Source organism: Sus scrofa, chromosome 8, assembly GCF_054392235.1.
Source record: "Sus scrofa isolate SSC_HxYL_T2T_F1_AM1 chromosome 8, Sscrofa_HxYL_maternal_Yorkshire_Landrace_v2.0, whole genome shotgun sequence".
Taxonomy (NCBI): Eukaryota; Metazoa; Chordata; class Mammalia; order Artiodactyla; family Suidae; genus Sus; species Sus scrofa.
This window is the reverse complement of record NC_139390.1, coordinates 23,616,076-23,635,823: the sequence shown is the minus strand read 5'-3', so window position 1 is coordinate 23,635,823 and position 19,748 is coordinate 23,616,076. Positions and strand designations below refer to the sequence as shown.

At 34.2% G+C, this 19,748-nt stretch overlaps 1 protein-coding gene and 1 long non-coding RNA gene across 8 annotated transcripts in view; one reads left to right on the top strand and one right to left on the bottom strand.

Annotated features, from left to right (window-relative positions):
• Nucleotides 1–19,748, bottom strand: part of PCDH7 (protocadherin 7) — a 418,557-nt gene that overhangs the window by 184,189 nt on the left and 214,620 nt on the right. For 2 of the 7 annotated variants that reach the window (XM_084970760.1, XM_084970762.1), the window contains exon 3: nucleotides 9,938–10,033. In XM_084970760.1, coding sequence (XP_084826886.1) covers nucleotides 9,945–10,033 — 89 coding nt within the window. In that variant the 3' untranslated portion in view covers nucleotides 9,938–9,944. 7 annotated transcript variants of the gene reach the window in all.
• Nucleotides 6,209–14,850, top strand: LOC146400373 (uncharacterized). The gene is made up of 2 exons (XR_014813723.1): nucleotides 6,209–10,317; nucleotides 10,354–14,850. It is a non-coding gene; the product is annotated as an uncharacterized LOC146400373 (long non-coding RNA).

The following is a 19,748-nucleotide window of genomic DNA, read 5'->3' as shown; positions in this document are numbered from 1 at the left end:
GTTATTTATAATAAATTCTTGGCTTAAAAAAAACCCTTTATGTTGTTAAAATGCTCCTTTTAGTGCCTCTCAATTTATGAGCAAAATTCAAAAACATAGTTATTCTCATTATTGAGTCTCATAAATAAACTACAATTGGAGGTAAAAGCTAAACATATATTAAAGCATCACTGCAGTCTCTGATAAATGACATTTTTGAAAAATGTCAGTGATGCTTATACAGAGTTGTAGTTGATTCCTTACTTAAACTTTCTGAACCATCTAATTTTGCTAATCTAGTGCTTTGAGTTTCACTCTATTGAAACAATAGGCAAGGTTTTCTTTTCCCTCCATTTTAAAATGTAACAAACATTTAAATAATTGATATCTCCTTGAACTACTCTTCAATTTATTTATTGGTTACATTAAAATAAAATGGCTAAGAAATATACTTATGTTTGGAAAAACATATTACATATTTAGTAAAATACTTTCATGATTTATCCGTTCATACTTTTCCTTAAGAATCTATTCTTAAATTAGTAATGAGATAATCTGATTTTTGTCTTTTGTCAGTCACTATTTTAATTATAGCAATGATTTATTATATGAAATTATTGGACTACTTTTTTGATTAAATTAGATAAATATTAAAATTCTTTCTTAAAGAAACAGAAAAAAAAATGCTACATCCTTTATAAATCTTATGATGTCCCGTAATCATTTATTTTGTAAACCATTTCACTGCCAGATTGAACTAATCTATTTTGTTAAAATACTACTAGAATTTTATTTAATTTTTTTGCTTTTTAGGGTCGCACCCACGGCATATGGAAGTTCCCAGGCTAAGGGTCAAATCAGAGCTACACTGGCCGGCCTACACCACAGGCACAGCAATGCAGGATCTGAGCCATGTCTGCGAGCTACACCACATCTCATGGCAACGCTAAATCCTTAATCCACTGAACGAGGCTGGGGATCAAACCTGCATCCTCATGGGTACTAGTCAGATTCGTTTCTGCTGAGCCACAGAGGAACTCTCCACTAGAATTTTAAACACAAATAACAAATACTGGCAGAGATGTGGAGAAAAGGGAACCCTCATACACTATTTGTGGGAATGTAAATTGGTGCAGCTACAGTGGAAAACAGTATGGAGGTTTCTCAAAAAAACAAACAAACATAGAACTACCATATGATACAACAATTCCACTGCAGTCTGTATCAGAAAAAAATAAAAACACTAATTCAAAAAGATATATGAATCCCAACGTTCATAGCAGCATTAGTTACAATACAAGGTATGGAAGGAACCTAAATTGTTCATCAACAGATGAATGGACAAAGAAGATGTATACATACACATAATGAAATGCTACTCAGCCATAAAAAATAAAATTTGTCATTTGCGGCAACATGGACAGACCTAGATATTATCATACTAAATGAAGCCAAAGACAAATATTATGTATCACTTACATACAGAAACTGAAAAATACACAAACTATGAATAAAACATAAAAGAGGCAAACTCACATATATAGGGAACAAACTAGTGTTACCAAGAGGGAGAGGAAAGGGGAGAGGGACAACATAGGGATAGAAAAAAAAGGGTTATTATGGGATTATATGTGGAACTTTGGAAAAGTATAAAGCACTATAGAATTTAAAGAATCTTTCATTCTTTATATATATATGTATATATATATAATTTCATTCAGTAAATATATCTATATACATACATTTATATATATAATTTATTATACATAATAAGAACTTAAAGAGCTTGGCTAAAAATACATGAAGATTTTTTTCCCCAAAACCTACACCAAACTCTTCTAAAACTAAAAGGAGAATTTTGTTACATAAAATATATTTCATTTTCTAAAGTTATTCTTTAAATCCCAAAGTAAAGAATTAGATGTATTTCTTTTGTGATATATTATAACCTGATACCACTGGTAAGGGATCCCACTTGGTCATAAATAGAGTCTATATTCTTTGATATGTAGTTGATATGTTGCTGTGTTTACAAAATGCTCATATATCTTTGACATATATTCTGGAAATGTGAAAAAAAAAAAAAAGAGAGAGAGAGAGACTATCAGCCCAGATAACCATGAGACATCTAAGAAGGAACTCTCTTGAGCAGGTTACTATTAATTTCCTTCCTCCTTCACACTTATTTTTCTGCATTCCTAGCCTACCTGCTTGTTTTGTTGTGCAACAAACACATTAACTTATTTTTAAAATCCGTAACCTCCTACTTCATTTATTCTTTCTATACACATATAGTTGGTCCTGCTTAGTTTTAATCTATCTTCCTTCTCTTTGCTTTCTCATAGAACCACTCTCTACTCATCACAGTTTAGGACACATTTTCAGTCTCAAAGGCATAACCACAATTTTCTCAAGTTCAAGCACTGCAAACATCACCAAATGACTGAACTCTTCATTCCTACTGAAGCAAAAAATATTTGGATGTAGTCTCCCCTAACTTAATGTGACTGACCCACCAGATTTTTCAGTAAAGCAAATTTTAGCTGACAATTACCTTTCCACTGATTTCCATGATAAAATCAGAACTTCAGTCCTCTGGGGGAAGAAATATCTTATGGATATATACTAAAAGATACTTACTATGCAAAACCTATATAATGCACATCTTTAAAGCCAAATTACATACAGTGTCTTTTTAATGATCAGTTCCAAAATAAGAAAAAAATGTCACTGATAGTATGGTGTTTTACTGGGAAAAAAACCAACAAAAAACTTTAAAATAAGTGATCCAAAACACCATGGGAAACACATCAGTCCTCCCAACCTCATTTTTCGTTCTCATTATAAATACAGAAATCAGTAAAATTTGGCAATGATGGCCAAGTTTTCCATTATTGTCACAAAAAATGGCACAATTTCTACATTAGATCTATATTTATTCATTGTTTTAAAAATATTTTCCTGCATATTTTTCATTACTTGAACACACTGGCTTATCATGGCTTATCATACTTAACCAAGATCACAAAGAATTAAAATCCTGAGCAATACGCACCCTATGGTGTCTAAGGGCATTTTCCCCACTGTCAATTAGCTAATATCCTTTTTACAAGCAGCTAACGTGCCTGTGTTAACAATTCTCTTTATAATCGGATGTTCTATTTATTTAATTGATGCTTGTTGTCCTGATTAGAATGGACAGGCAAGCTGGAATAATGATAGTTGAGTCTGGTTAATTCTTATGATTGAGATCACTGGTAACTTGCTCTGCTTTCTTTACTGGACACTCTGGGGATGTTGTATAAGATGGTATTTCTACTCTAAGATGGTGGTGATAAGATCATACATAGAAGGCAGTTCCTGATTTTAAGCTGGAATTTATTTTTGACTGGTTTCAATTCTGGCAAAAATGTTAGTGGCTTACAAAGAATATTTGTAATGTCAAGTTTTGCAAAGGGGTGCCAACTTCCCAGGAGCACAGCAGGCTACGCTACCTAGTGTTTTTCTGTTTCTTATGAATAAAATTGTTTGCTTTCCTATTTCATCCTGCTGATTCAAGATAAGCAGTGCATCCAAGGACACAAAACAAAGTGTCAACTCACTAAGATCTGTACTTTTTAGTAAGCTACTGCAGTAAATTTGGTTACCCCCAGAATGGGATTTAGAAAATCTGTCACAGCTCTCTCACTACCTTAATGACCTTGAAAAAGTTACCTTTTCTTTTTTTTTCCACTAAGTGGACTTCAAAATAAAATTTCAGATAACATCGTTTCTTCCAGATAAAATAATTCATGATTCCATGTGAATGCTTTATATTTCACACTTTAATTTGTTGAAAACAACCATTAAATTATTTTGCTAGCTGTCTTTATTACAACCTTACTATAGTCAGTTATCTTGCAATAGAGGAAAAAACATAAAATAAAATGAGGACAGAGTGGCATCTTCAGATGCAAAATAAGTGACGGTTCCCAAATGAAAATTAGTGACTTTCTTTTCAGAAGGGTTACTTTGGTAAGATGAGAAAAGCTTCGCTAGAACATCACAGCATTGCTAAAAATAAGGTGGCTTATGTTAAAATTCTCAATCACCCATTCCAATGAAATCGTTGAGAATTATGTCACCAGATTCCAGTAGAGAATTATTGCTATTATGTCTAATGATTATCGTAGAATCACAGACCATTAATGTTGGAATCCATTTTGTCTAACTTGTTATCTTATGAATGAATTCCTTTAATAATGATTTTGAGAGATATCATGCAACCTAAGCTTTAATATCTTCAGTGATAAGGATTTCAGAATACAGACTCTTCTATAGAGCAGATATTGAGCACTTCTTAAGACAATACATTTACTTCTTAAGGATAATGCATCCTTATAAGGAAGCAATTTTCTACCCGTTTACACCTACTAGCATGTGTTCTGCCTTCAGGCATCACAAAGAATGAGTCAAACCCTTTGTCTCTCTCCTGCATTAAAGTGCTGCAAATATCTTTTAAATGACTGTCTTCTCTTCAATCTGTCTTCCTCAGCACACCATTTTCTTGGATTCACATATTTTTAAAGCCTAAGAAGTATCTATCTGTATATTCATGAAAACAGAAGAATAGAGCACCTTAAGTGATAACAATCATCAAACTTTTTTTTTAATTAGAAGCCTTCTTAGAAATTATGTGAGAAGCCTGTAACACAAATGGTAATTGACCACATGATCACAGAAGCCCGTGCCACAGAATCAAAGTAAGTTCTCAGAATCCTTCTCAAGAGAAAGTTTCAGAAAGAAAAATAGGTCAACACATTCTATCATTAAAGATTATATCCCGGAGGTCCCATCGTGGCTCAGTGGTTAACAAATCGGACTAGGAACCGTGAGGTTGCGGGTTCGATCCCTGGCCTTGCTCAGTGGGTTAACGATCCTGCGTTGCCGTGAACTGTGGTGTAGGTTGCAGACGCGGCTCGGATCCCACGTTGCTGTGGCTCTGGTGTAGGCCGGTGGCTACAGCTCCGATTAGACCCCTAGCCTGGGAATCTCCATACGCCACAGGGGCGGCCCAAGAAATGGCAAAAAGACATAAAAAAAAAAATTAAAAAAAAAAAATTACTCCCTGGTCTAGCTTGGTCTCCATACTTTACAGATGAGGAAACCATTCCCCAGGGAAGTTAAATATAGTTTATTGGAAAATCTAGAATAAAACTTCAATTTCTAAAATTCCTAGTCTTCCATATTCTGTAGAAAACTGAAAGTTTCTTTAAAGACCCATTAGTTAAATCCCTCATTTTGGTGAAACAAGTGAGGTCTTGAGAAGTTAAGTGATTCATCTGTATTTCCTTCATTTCACTTCCTTCTTTCTAAAATATTAAAAAGGATTGAAAAATATTAAACTATATCTATGCTCAGAGCATACATCTTCAATAGCAGTGATAGATAAAGCACACATAGCTTTTCTGTTGTTTTAGGATTTTTGCCTATGGCTCATATGTAACCGAATACCAAAAGGGTATTACTTTGGGAATAAATCTAAGAAAAGCGGAACAGCGAGCATACAAAGTCACATTCAGTACAGAAAGGATTCACATAGGTCCTGGAGCTTTTGAGAATATAAAGTCAAGCCCTATAATTACCATATGGAAGGCGTTCATTAAGATTATATAGGTTCGTAATATACGAAGCACATTGAAAATGGAAATCTTGGGTAGGGTCAGGGAAAAGTCATGTGGCATAAAAAGTATTCTCTGCCAGCAAATTAATTAAATTTCCCAGTTCTAGAAAAGGCCATATATTCTGTGCGACACTCACTGAAAGTCAGATGTGCTGGGCTTGTGAGAGAGTCCTGTAATCTACTCATAAATTGGATTCACCAAGGGACATTGACAGCAATTTGGCATTAAGAAAGAGTTCACATATATGAAGAATTTACTTTGCAGTAACTTTTATTAAGAAAAGTCTATATCTGACAGGGCAGCCTTTCTACAGCTTTCAATCTTATTTTTCCCTCATTTGACCTCCATGTAACATAGTGTTATATGTGAGCACATATTAATTGCCTTTAAAGTCAATAATTTGCATTGAGAAAACAGTGGGTTTCTTTGGCCACACCCACAGCATGTGGAAGTTCCAAGGCCAGGGACTGAACCTGTGCCACAGCAGTGACCCAAGCTGCTACAATGACGAGGCCAGATCCTTAACCTGCTGTGCCACAACGGAACTACGAAAAAATGGTTTTTGTCTTATTTTGCTTTTGTTTTGTTTGTTTTTTACTTGCACTGATATTATCCACACAAGGATATATATATATATATATATATATATATATATATATATATATATATCCTAGTGCCAAATTTGTTACAATGATGAACGGGATCTTAGGAAAAAACTCATCTCAGGCACTATCTCAAACTAAAATATTTATTCAACTAAGAAATAAAAAGGAGAGTCTGAATATTCTTTTACTTTCACCAAATGTGATTTTTTAAACTCATTCATTTTTCTATATTTTTTATTCACTTATAACCATACTGTATTTTATTTGTATGTTATACTATACTCCAGCTAAACCATATCTTTATTATGTACAAATTCAGATCAAAGCCATATGCAGTTTTAAACTGTACATCCCTTTCTTCCCCTGAAGTTATTTAAATGGATTTTCTGGGATCTTCAGACTGAATAAATATAAACATCTAAACTGAGGGAGCCCATTCTGAATTCCTTGGTTTTTTTTCTTTCTTTTTTTTTTGACAAAATATTTTGTACTAAATGAGATTAACTAGAATGTTAAAAAGATTTACAACCAAGAAACAGAAGAATTAGGAAGGCTGGAGTTCTAACCCGGAAAAAAATAGAGTACTAGACATCCTATAGCTAGACATTATGATAGAGTGTCTCTCTGAATTAGGTCCTGGAAGTGCTTTCATTTGGAGAAGGAATAGAACTTAATTTTGTGTTTTTCCAAAGGGAAAATCCACGATAAATAGATTCAAGTTACAGGAGGGCAGATTTTGGCATATAAGAAAAAGCTGGACAGTTAAAGATGTCCCCAAATACAGTGAGCTACCTCTGGATTTTGTGATACAGGACTCCTTCAGGCAGAGATGAGTGAGTCTTGCGGTGCTGAGGGATACATGAACAATCTAAGACTGGATTGGTTGACCCTAATCTCTCCACCAACTCATAAAATTCCATGACTAATTCAGCAAATATTCATTCTATGCTTCAGGCACTCCACATAAAGAAAAATAGATATGATATGATCCTTTTATTCACAGAGCTAACAGACTGCTTAATTCTAAGATTATTTTGGTAAAGAGTGAGGGAAGAGTATTTTGACTTGTACCCTAATTTTCCTTCCAGCCCTGCCTCAATTGAATTCTCCAGGCACAACCTTTTTATTTCTAAGTAAATAGCTCCAAGTTAATGCTTAAGCCCTTATCTTGCTCTCAATAGCACTGTTTCCAAAGAAAAAGTCCTAGAAAAATGTGTGCAAAAAGCAATGTATCTTAACTCTCCTTTTACTTTCTAGCCATTTTACCTCAAAGGCTTTTATAAGAATAAAGGAAACAGGAACTCATAAACAAAGCCCCTTTTCTCTTCCTGCATTGACTTTTTTTTTTTCCCTCCAAGTTTTATTTCATATTCTTTTAAAGTCCTTTCAGTGCCAGTGGTTTTCAATGATCTGTTTCCTTCCATTTTTATTGCTTTTCAATATTCACTTTCCCCAAATCTTTTTGTTTCTATTTCATCAAAGATTTTTCTTTTCTCTCTTGGTTTATCCTCTCCCTCATCTGTATTTTACATTTCCATTCCTTTCTTTTCCTGTATAGTATAAACTGTTAAGACTCTTTTCCTATATGGTGTATGTTTACTTACCTATAATGTAAAAAAAAAAAAGTTTCTCTGATAACCTTTCCTCAGAACTTTAGAACATTTTGGTTGAATTTTCTTCTTTCCATGAGAGATATAAGTATATGTGTGCTTCCTTTTTTACCATCAGATTTGGTAATTTTTATAAAATTGAGGTTGTTTTTCTGTGTTTTCAATTGTTTTCTACTCACTTGGTTTTTAATTTCAGGTTCTAAATTTAAGGGCGAATAATGACTTATTTATTATAATAAAATATATCCAGTCATCTCTAAAGCTAATAATAGTCAAGAGCCACAAGCTAAAGGGGAATAAAAGCAGAGTAGAGGGAAGTATGGATGAGGAGAAAAGCCCATACGAGGGTGAAAAAGATGAATGACTATTTTGTAAAAATGCATTCCTTTGTTTAACATTTAGTGAGTAACAAGCACTGCAGACATAGAAGAGTTCATAAAGGATAAGATGGCATCACTGTCCTCTAGAAACTCAGAGTTGAACATGAATGAAAATCTCGGCTTCACTTGAGAGGAATCAGGAGACACTCAATAAGGCACATGGCACTTCAGTCCATTCGGAGTGATGCTGGCCACTTTAGATATCTCTAAGCGTCATTTTTTAGCTATTAAATATGGATGGTAATTTCTAACTTTATGTTCCTTTATGCAAGTGAATTAAGAAAATGGAGATTATTAAGATTAACATTGTGCCTGACACACCATCAACCCTCAGTACATGTTTGCTGTTATTACTGTTCTGAGTTTTCCAAACAGACCTGGGGAAAGGTCTCTGCAGATGGTGGGACCCTACCATGCAAACGTCTGTGGACAGGGAAGAGTATACCGATTGAGAGAGATGAGGAGGCCACAGCGCAGCGAACATCCAGGGTAAAGGCATAAACTCTAGACTAGAAATGTGGGTAGAAATGGGATTGTGAAGGTCATTTCACAATTTCAGACCTTCACAGCATGAGAGGTCACACATTCCTGAATCAACGTTTATGGTCCAGCCTTTAAAGGTTAATGGTAGCATCAGCGAAAATCAGTGTAAATCAAAAGGATTTGCTTTTTTTTGTACACAAACAAGTCTTGATTATCCTACTATTTTAAGGAATACCACAAATAGTGCTGCCACACACATGCACACACTCACTGTTTAATTTAAAGACATCTGCCAATAATCTTCCTAGCCCAAAGGTGCTGTTCTAGTTACATGACTCAAAGAACCTGATAGAGTCACAATGAAGTAATACGGAGCTTGCCTAAGACATCCTCAGAACAAGCCCCTGCAGGAGCCAGGAAGACCAGTTCCTCTAGCAAAAAAGGAAATCAAGAAGGTAGGTGTTTCCCTGCGATGACTGAGTGTTTATGTTTTATAGGTTATGACTCTGCTGGAGTTTGAGCCCTGAGGGCCTAGCTCCTTTCAAAATGTAGCAGCTTGAACGAGGTAATCTTGAGACTGCTGAAGGTAACAGTCCCCTCTGTCTCCCTCAAATGCCACCAGCTGAGTTGACAAAAGAAAGTTTTGCAGAAAAGCCATTAGCATACATCCAGCTCTGACATCTGGATGACATGGCTTTGTAGGATATTTAGATTTACTTTAACTGGCTTGTAGCTAATTTTCCATCACCAGATGCATAAGCATTATAATTAATATGCATACCGTTTTGTGTAATGCTTTTGAAAATTCAAATGCTATTATAATGGAATTTTGAGTTAAAATTCACAAAATTTTACACTTTTCAAAGATATGTCATATAACAAGTATTTGTAGAACACTGATAGTGGCTTACAAAAACAGACAAGGTCCAGTTTTTCCCTATAAAATCAGTTGAGGAAACTGCATAGCACCTTTCCCTGAAAATATCATTAATTCTTCTGTTCTCTTTACGTTTTAAAAAATAATCTACAACCGTGCAGGGACTTCTCAAACGCACAGCATACTGAAATGTGTAAAGATATACTCAGGTTGAATAATTCTTCCCTATCAGTAGGCTCTGTGTCGTGGGTAAATGAGTCTTCTAAATGTTACAGAGGTAGATTGCTGATGGAGAATGCAGAGGAGGGGCAGCTGCACTGTTTCATGAGAACCATCATACCTGTTGGTTAATGGAGAGGCCTTAACAGCACTCTTCTTCCGTGCGTCTTGCCATGAGGAAAGGGGAGGAAGGGAAAGGTAGTGATGGCAGCAACACCTGGGGAAGGGAGATGGGGAAATATGTAAAGGGAAAATCAGCAGCCCCTGCACCATGGTGTCCATCCATAGACCTTGCCAATAAAACAAATTCCAAAAAACCTGAGCTGGTTTTCTTTCTTTTTTAAAAATCTAGATACATTTCAAAGATACTTCAAACAAATAGGATATTTTTGAAAGATGTTAACCTGAACATTCTCCAACTATCATCATCCAAGTCTAGGACACGGGGGCTGCTACACTTACATAATGAGTAATCTTATTCTTGCTTTTTGTCTAGACAGGGTTAGGGTCTACTTTAAAGGTGCTACTTTAAAGCAGGGTGCTACTTTAAAGCAGGACTTTGATATATGGGTATAGTCTTTTTTTTTTTTTCTTCTTACAACAGATTTAAGAAAAACTATAGGATAAACAATACCAAATATACATGTATATTTTCCCCAACACACAGTAGGATTATACCATTTTCTCCTTTTATTTCTATCTAATTACCATATAAAGGACTCACAACACATCTTCCTATCTATATTCTCCTAAGGGTATGCAGTTTTGATATCAAAAAGCTTCAACTTGTTAATTTAATAAACAAAGAATTCGACTTAATAGAATCGCTATACGCTGCAAGAGGCCAAACTAATACAAGTTGTAATGTTTTCATGTTTTAATTATATATTTGTAGACATGGTTTAATCTGGACTATGTTAATTTTAAAAAATTTAATCTATAGGATTATATGAAAAGAAATAAAAGTTTTAATAAAAAGTTGATAACACAAAATTATGTGAATTTTAGTATGGATTAAAAACTGCTTTAATAACATTAACATGAGATAATAGCACACCTGAAAACCAAACACTGCTGCAGGTTTTGCTCTTAGTACTTGTTTTTTTAGTACTTGTTTTTAAAGAAATCTTTAACTTTGCATGTTTATATTTAAATAAAAACTTCATGTAAAAAAATGATCATTTTACACTATTTAGAGCAGCTTTTATACATACTGGAAATAACTTATTAAAGTATGCATGTCTTGTGAGTAAAAGAAGAAATATTCCACTGCGGTGGGGGGTGTTAATAATGGAGAAAGCTACGCATGTGTGATGGTGAGAGGTATTTAGGAAATTGCTGTACCTCCCTCTCAATTTTGTTGGGAACAGAACTTGTTCTAAAAATGTCTTAATTTTTAAAAAGACTATTGTAAAATGTTTAAAAATAAGAGTGAGTTAATTTTCGTGTGTCCAAAAAAATGTTTTTGACCGCTCACACCAATATATTTCGTAGTATAATATTTACAGAAGGGCTGAATTTTTTCTTGAATTTTTCTCTAAAGACAGGGATTTTTTTTTTGAATACATGTTTGCATTCTTGTTCCTGAATGTGATTCTAATGTTTAGGAAAGCAGCTATCATGAGATCTTTGGGGGTTGGAGCATGATAATCCCTTTGGTTTTGCCTTAATCCTGTTTAGACAGGGTGTCTCAAAACTTTCCAGTTTCTCAGCCCCTCTGGTTTTTGACACACCGCTTACTATGAGCCATCATTTCTGTTTAAAATAATATGACCCACCTAATGCTTAAGCAATAGTGTTAGTCAGCCCTTGAATTGAGAAATTTGGAAGCTAATTGGTTATCACAAGAGATTAGCATCAAAGAATTCTGAAGGCATATGCAAGTATCCAGCCCTGCTGAATTAAAAGAAACAAGCTCAAAGTAGCAAACAAATTTTATCTGATATGATTGAACATAATTTTTTTGCTCTTTTTAAAAAGATTTTTATTTTGCATTTAATTTTAAAATATTAATTGCCATTACACATAATATTTTAAAATGGAACTCCCTCTCTAAAATTAAAACCTACACATTCCAGCAATATCAAAGTAAAAATATCTAATTATTTCTACATTTAAATATTCCTGAGTGATTATTTGGGGATCAGCATTTTATCTTTGGAAGAATCAAGTGTGGGACTCTCCCAAGACAGGAGAAAAAAGAATCCCACCTCCTCTCAATTTGTGGCAAAATACTTAAATCTATCATAAAATACAGCATTTTGAGGATAGGAATCCCTAATGCCCTAAGGATTTTATATATGGTAAATTCTTCCTTTGATCTTAGGAAGGGTAGATTATTATGAGGTAATATATCTGGAAACTAGCACAGCAGTGTGAAAGATACAAAAATAACCAAAGGTATACTTATGAGAAACTCTGGAAAATAAATATACACACACAACACACAGATGGCCCTAATAGTATCACTTATTAAGATTAACGAGTAATATAAAATGATTTTATAAATAACCAAGTTTAGAAGTAACTGGAATAACACAGAATGGTAACCAGAAAGATTAAACTGAAATTTTAGAATCATGAATTCATAGAGTGGAGAATAAACTTTATGGATTAAGAGGAATAAAAATGAAACCTCGAAATGTAGGCGCCAAGATGATAAAATCACCCTTGGAACTAAAGGGGTATTTGGTAGAAATATACTTACAGACAATGTTATGAGCTAGATTTTCTCCTGGATAAAAAAGGCAAAATGGACCACATGGTACGTGAAAATAAAAAGTTGATGGAGAGATAATTTGTGACTTTATTGAGCAGAATTGACTATCGAGAGTGTGTAATGAGACTGATTTTCCAAAAAGGACAGAATTCTCTGTCACATAGATGAAAGAAGAATGCCATGGAGAAGACTGTGGTTCAGCCCACTGTTGTTTCTGCTTGAGGAAAAAAATGTATGATAGAAGTAGAAATACCAATTCTAAGCTATTGGTACTAAAAGCTGTGCGGTTTAGTAAAATAAGCACAAAGAACACAACTCTGAGCTGTAATGCCAAAGATAAGGCACAAGACTTGATTCATATCCTCACAAAATATAATCATTAGGTGGGGGACAAAACATAAGGGTCAAACTTCATAGTGCTTGAGAGTTAAAAGTAAAGAGATAAGGGGATACACTTTGAAAAAGCTTCTTTTCAAGGACTGAGTAGGAGATGGACAAAGGATGGAAGAAAGAACAGTTTGCAGAAAGGGAAGCTGGCACAGCCGAATGTGGTGTGGGGGAAAGGAGGTTGATGAGTGCTGGCAAGTCTGAAGTTAGTCTAACCAGAATAGACTGTATGGTGGGAGGAACAGAACACACCTTGATGTGGAGAAGAGACACATCACAGGATATAGAAATAGGGAGATTAATTAGGCAGTGAGACTGCTGTTCTCTGCTTAATGTCCTTAAACCTTTATCAAAATCCAGCTTGTCTGGTACAAAAATAAATGAAGAAAGGGCATTACTACACCATATCAACATTCCTGATAACAGTATTGTTTTCTGTATCCTATTTGTGAGGTCCATCTTAGAAGTACATTTTCTCTAACAATCAGAAAATAGATACTTAACTTTGGTTCTGACCCTAAAACCTAAAACCTTCCCACAGCCTCTGGCATCCATACCCAAGGTTTTTTTCAACAGGAACAGCCCAGTATATTCCCTTTAGGGGGCCAAGCTCCAGGCAATGAACTGGTTCAATTTTCTTTCATTCTCCTTCTTGTTAAGAATAACTGGTGAGTTACCAGTAAGGACATTTTATTGATATGCACATTCCACAGTGTGTCTAGGTGGGGCTGGAGTATGGTGAGGCCTTGCTTGGCTGTTCTGCTAACTTCTGTATAATTGGATTAAGACCTGCCCCGGGGGCAAGAGGCAGAGGTGGAATGGAAACCTCTGCAAAGGAAGGGATACTGCCTGTTCCTGCCACACTCAGGAAACTTCTCTACTGTAGATATGACAAGGCCCAACTCAGTTTTTGTTAAAGAGGAACAAGCAGTATTGTTTTCAGTACAAAATAAACAATCGGATCAAATCCTGGATAAGGTTCTCAGTCAGTGCTGAGGACTGAGACCACAAGGAGGAAAAAAAAAAGAAACAGAAAATACCAGGAGAATAACATCATTGCATAGGCACCACCTGGAGTTTTGTTTTTTTTTTTCTTTTTGTTTTTAATCGATAAAAATTATAACTGATATAAGATTGAAATAATTTTTTTATCCTTTATTCAGTTCTCTTTTAGTGACTGCTGCATTTCTAGTATCCTGCATCGTGTTTTATAGTCCTAAAATGTAAATTATAGATTGTTCAGCTTAATGGCAATAAAAATCAGCTAAATAACCCTGCTTAATATTACCAACTACAAGCTTTAGTAAAACAATAGTGCAATGAAGAAATTAGGAAATAATATCAAAGAGATTAAAGTGTAAACTGAATTACATTTTAATTGGGTTTGGTATATACAAATTTATTTATTATTTTTTGTCTTTTTGTTTTTTTAGGGCCACACCCGCAGCGTATGGAGGTTCCCAGGCTAGGGGTCGAATCTGGAGCTGTAGCCACTAGCCTACACCACAGCCACAGCCATGCCAGATCCTTAACCCACTGAGCAAGGCCAGGGATTGAACCTGCAACCTCATGGCTCCTATTCATATTGGTTTCCACTGTGCCATGACGGGAACTCCAAGGTATATACAAATTTAAAATGTGACATAATAATGACCTATGTTTCCTTTATACAAACCAATAGGCTACCTGAGTACCTGGTTAATCATTGATTAATGTATTGAACAATGTTCACTTAGAATTTTTAATTTTAATTAATACATGATTTACTCTATTTACATTATTAATATAATAATTTAATCTCCCCCCCAAAAATTTTAATGTGGGTTTTGCTCATTCTCTTCTTGACTTATAATTGTTTGAATAAATTTACAAAACAATGGAAATCCTAAATCCTCCCATGGGACATTTTTAAGTCTCTGCCACTAAAAGTTGTTAATCAGTTTGATTATTCAATTTCGTTCATCGCATATTTAAAGAGTGTCCAATATGGGTTAGGCATTATATTAGCCAGCGGTACTTAAACATTTGGGTTTCAGACTCCTCTAGCCTCTAAGAAACTGTAGATGACCCAGAGCACTTGTATTTTTATGTGGGGCACATTATCATTGGTATTCATTATATTCAAAAATAAAATTGACACTTTAAAAATAATTGATTGCACCCGTATTTGAAAATAGCCACAATGAAGCCATTCCATGATGACATAAGTAAAATATTTTAATGAAAAATGATTACCATATTTTTTTAAACCAAAAAAAAAAAAAAAAAGGCAAGGAGAGTGACATCATGATACGTGCTATTACAGATGCATGATATGCAAAGGGCTAAGAAAGAGATGGTCAGCAAGGGCTCCATGGAGGAGGTGATATCTGCGGTAAACTTTAAAGAAAGGATGGGCCAGTAGGACAGAGATGTATGTGAAAGAGGTTAAGACTATTCCAGAGAAAGAAGGGCGTGGCTAGACACAGCATATTGTAATAGAAAGAGCAGATTTTTGTTTGTTGTTTGTTTGTTTGACAGGTTTTCCTCAAACCCCATCTCAGCTATTTTGGCTGCAAGACTTTGAGCAAATCATCTAAGGTCTTGTGAACTAGTAAAACTCACATATTAAGAATGTCATGAGGATTAAGTGAGATGAGATATGTAAAGTATTTTTACATGTGGCAGTTAATTAGAACACTCAGTAATATATTGCATTTCGTTGCATATTTAAGGAAGTGAATTGGTTATCACGCTGAGAGCATAGCGTGTCATGTGACCGTAGGGAGAGGATAGAAGTTATAAAGAGAGTGAAAAGGGCAGCAATGAGTTAGAGTTGGTATGAAAGTTAAAGGTGAGCATGAGCGATTTAAAAAGCAGAAATACGGTAATATGAAACGAACTGCCTTGCAAACGCCAAAGAAAATCACTTCTCATGCAGACCTTAGCAAGTCCATAGAAAATCTTGATTTCCATCCAATGTCACCTGTCCTTTCCCAGGAAAACCAACAAACTGCAGTTTTAGGAAAACATATACCAGTATCATCATAAATATAGAATGAATGTGTTAAAAATAAAATGGAGGGTGAAAAATTTACTTAAGACAGAAATTTAACCAACCTCTTCTACCGCTTATAGAGGTTTACTTGACCCAAATCTTCCAGCTGTCCTTGAAATTAGATTTCAGTTATGTTTTAGCAATGAATGAATGAAAAAGTATACAAATAAAAATATATATTTAACCCATATGAACAACATATTAAGAATCTGAACTGGCAACTGTGATGTTCTCAACCTTGAATTGAGAATCAGAAGAATCATAAAGTCTACCAATCAATTTCAACTTATCTAGAAAACATTTTTATTAAGAGTATGGTACACAGAGAATGTAATGAATTTTCTCCACACTGGTTTATAATATCCAGATGCTATCTTTGATCTTCAAGTCCCTTCATGGACAGAAGGTTTAAAAACTATTTCCCAACTACGAAATGTTTTTTGTTGCTGCAACTTAGTTCCGTTAATTAGGACACAGGAGAAAAAAAAAAAAAAATATATATATATATATAAGCATATATATACTTAGTACATATAGATAAACATATACACACACACACACACACACACTTAGTAGAGAAGCATAATTTTTAAATGTAAAATAAACTCTTCATAAAGGCTCAGGTTTAGAATTTTATAATACATAATCAATATTCTGACCCATGCACAAACACTGGATATAGAAATACACCAATGGCCAGCAAGTACAGTGTGAATTTAGGTGAGAAAATTTTCAATATTCTATGAAGAGTTTAGGATTAGACTATATCTTTTCTAATGAAGTATGTTTATACTAGTCCATAATTTTGGCTAATTTCTCTGCTACCACAATTCAACCCAGACTAAGTTATCAGAAGAACAAGTGAATAAAATAAAGCATTAAAGCTGAGGTAATCATGGAAATTGTGGTTGGATCCTGGATCCAGAGAATATTAATTTATGCTTTAAGTGATTCAATAAATATTTCCTGAGCATCTATTCTATGAAAGACAGTGCCCTCATTGCTGGAGATAAAATGAACATGAAACCATGGTCTCAGTCCTCATATAGCACAAAGTCTAGTAGGTAAGATAGTAAATAAATAAATACAGCATTTTATTTCACCCAATGCACATACAAATTATTCTAGAAATTATTTTCAGGAGAATTTTTTGTAAAAAAATTACATATCATAAAAATGAAACCAAGTTCTTCACTTGACAACTTCTTAATATCCTGACTTTGTAAATACAAAGAATAAAGCTCTATATCCAAATAGAAAAGTGTCTAACTCCATGTAGCACCCGTGATCTAGGACTTAAAAATGACCATCCTAAGAGCTGACATTAAATATTACATCATTTTTACCTTCACTTTTCTAGTCTCATGTATGTGTGCATGTATGTGCAGGCAGAACATAGAATAATCAACTTACGGTGGTAACTTTAAGATAAAATGTCCCTATGTAACCATCCCTCACTAGAACACAATTTGCATACAGGTTCTTCACTGAAATTTCTCTTTTCACTTTCCTTTCTACCTCCTCTCTCTTTGTATCAACTACCATACTCTAACTTTGCCAAGTCAAACAACAGTTGTTGATTCTGGGTAAATTTAGCCACATAAATGTAGTAATCTACTCACATGGAGAAACATTTTTTTTGGGGGGGGGTCAAAAAACTTGAATAGGTTTAGCAGAAGCTACGCTAAACCATTTTGAGTTTACTCAAATGAAAATGCAAACAAAATGGATGATTTCCTCTGTAAAGTCGAAATAAGTCCACTGTGTGCTGTTATTTATAATTTTAAACCTCAAGGAATGATTATTCATAGATCTCTAGAATGGAAGGAGAGTAAAACAGTCTGTTCACTCTCTCCTTCATCTGAAATACGTTGCACACTGTTCTTAGTTAATGTATTTTAATTTATTTTTAAAACGCAAGTTGTTTTTTGACTATAAAACATCTCAGACGCTTAGTAAAACTTTCTTGTGTATTATTTTCTTCTCCACATACAGAAACACAGGCAGCATGCTCTAAGTTAGCATTCAGTTAAAACGTTAGAACATCTTTTTCAATACTGTCATTTAAGTTACATGAACTAAAATGCCAACTCTGGGCTATGCCATTCCCTCAAAGCATATATATTAGTTCATGATGCATGTAATAATTCACAATGTTTTATTTCAAGCCCATAAAATATGTTATCCTCTTGAGAAATGTGACAGATGATAAAACTGCATGAGCGTGGTATATGTGAACATGTTTTCATACTTCCACAAAATTGCCGATTTCTTTTTATTTCAATCAGCTGTCTGATTAGTTGAAGAGCACCATATTTAATAAACAGCATATGGACCAGCTAATGGATGAGAAGAACCTGTTCTTTCTTTCCCCCATCGCATTTATGCTCTTTTATCTTTCAACGAAGAGATAACATTTTCTGAGTGGGAGAGGTACTTGAAAATAAGCCATATGCCACACGGATTTCATTGTACAAATAATAGCTATGTTTATTTTAAGAGTATTGTATAAAGAGAAACTAAATATTTTAAATTTTTGTCCTAATACACACTCCATTTGTACATAATGCACAAAATATGCCTTTGCATTTTGCTACTGTGTGTTTTTCCATTTATAGAAATAAAATTTTATAATGTGTGGCTAAACTTTTTGAGTCTTTTATGTATTCAATCAACCAATGAAGGGAGATTCATTATAAGAAGAAGGTGAAATCTCCATTTTTAAGTTAAAATATTACTAACCAAATACGCTGAATTTTTCAATATAGGTTTAATCAAAACCAATTCATAAAGTGTGATGATAAAAGCTTTTTAAAAGTTTAAGACAAAAAAAAAATCCACTCTTTAAAATGTGGATCAAAACTTCTAACGTTTAATTCTTGGGAGATGAAGAAAGAGGTTAAATATATTTTGATACGCCAAATGTAGTTTCAGAGCACTGGTTATAACCCTGAGTCCCTTTTGCCTATGCACCAATATTCTTCATTCTGAGGTAAACACTAGCTTCAAATTCCAAACCTGTGCTCATCAACCTTGGTCTGTTTTTCCTCTAACATGAACTCAATTAAGGCTCCTACTCTTAATTGACCTTTCCATTTCTTGCCAGTAAAGGAAACAGGTAAGGAAATACATCGAAAGTAGGAAAGTTACATTCTGTGTAAAAGCAAGTATTTCCAAAATAAATGCATATTCTAAATTTTCCTACATCAAATTTACATTTGCAAGGCCAGGCCAGGTATGATTACAAATGCCAAAGGCATACCTCTACAGTCGTTCATGCTTTTTAGATTTCAAATTACAACAGCATCCCATTTTTACAAGGCATTATGAGAATATTCTCCAACGTGTATATTCGATTCCTTTATAGAGACAGTCATGTTCCTACAAGCCATAAATTTAATAAATCACCAGATATATAACTTTCATTCTCACATTTACATTACCAAGTATTTTATGGAGCAATTTTCTTGGTCATAGCAGTGAGACTGTTCAATGATATAAATAAATAAATAAATAAATACTATTTTGACATAAAACCCATAACTCTAAAGGAAAATAGCTACACTAGAGTCTCCCAAGAATACAATTCACTATTAAAGAGAATTCAGCTATCAGTGGGGTCTGTCTTGGATTGCCACCATGAAGGTTTATTATGAGTAGTATCAGAAGGACTTTATTATAACAAGCATTGCAGAAGCCAAGAACAGAGTTATGGCTAGGTTCCAGTGAAGAGAGAAAGAGCTTGAAAAGCCTAATATACCACAATACTGAAATCGTTGTTATACATAA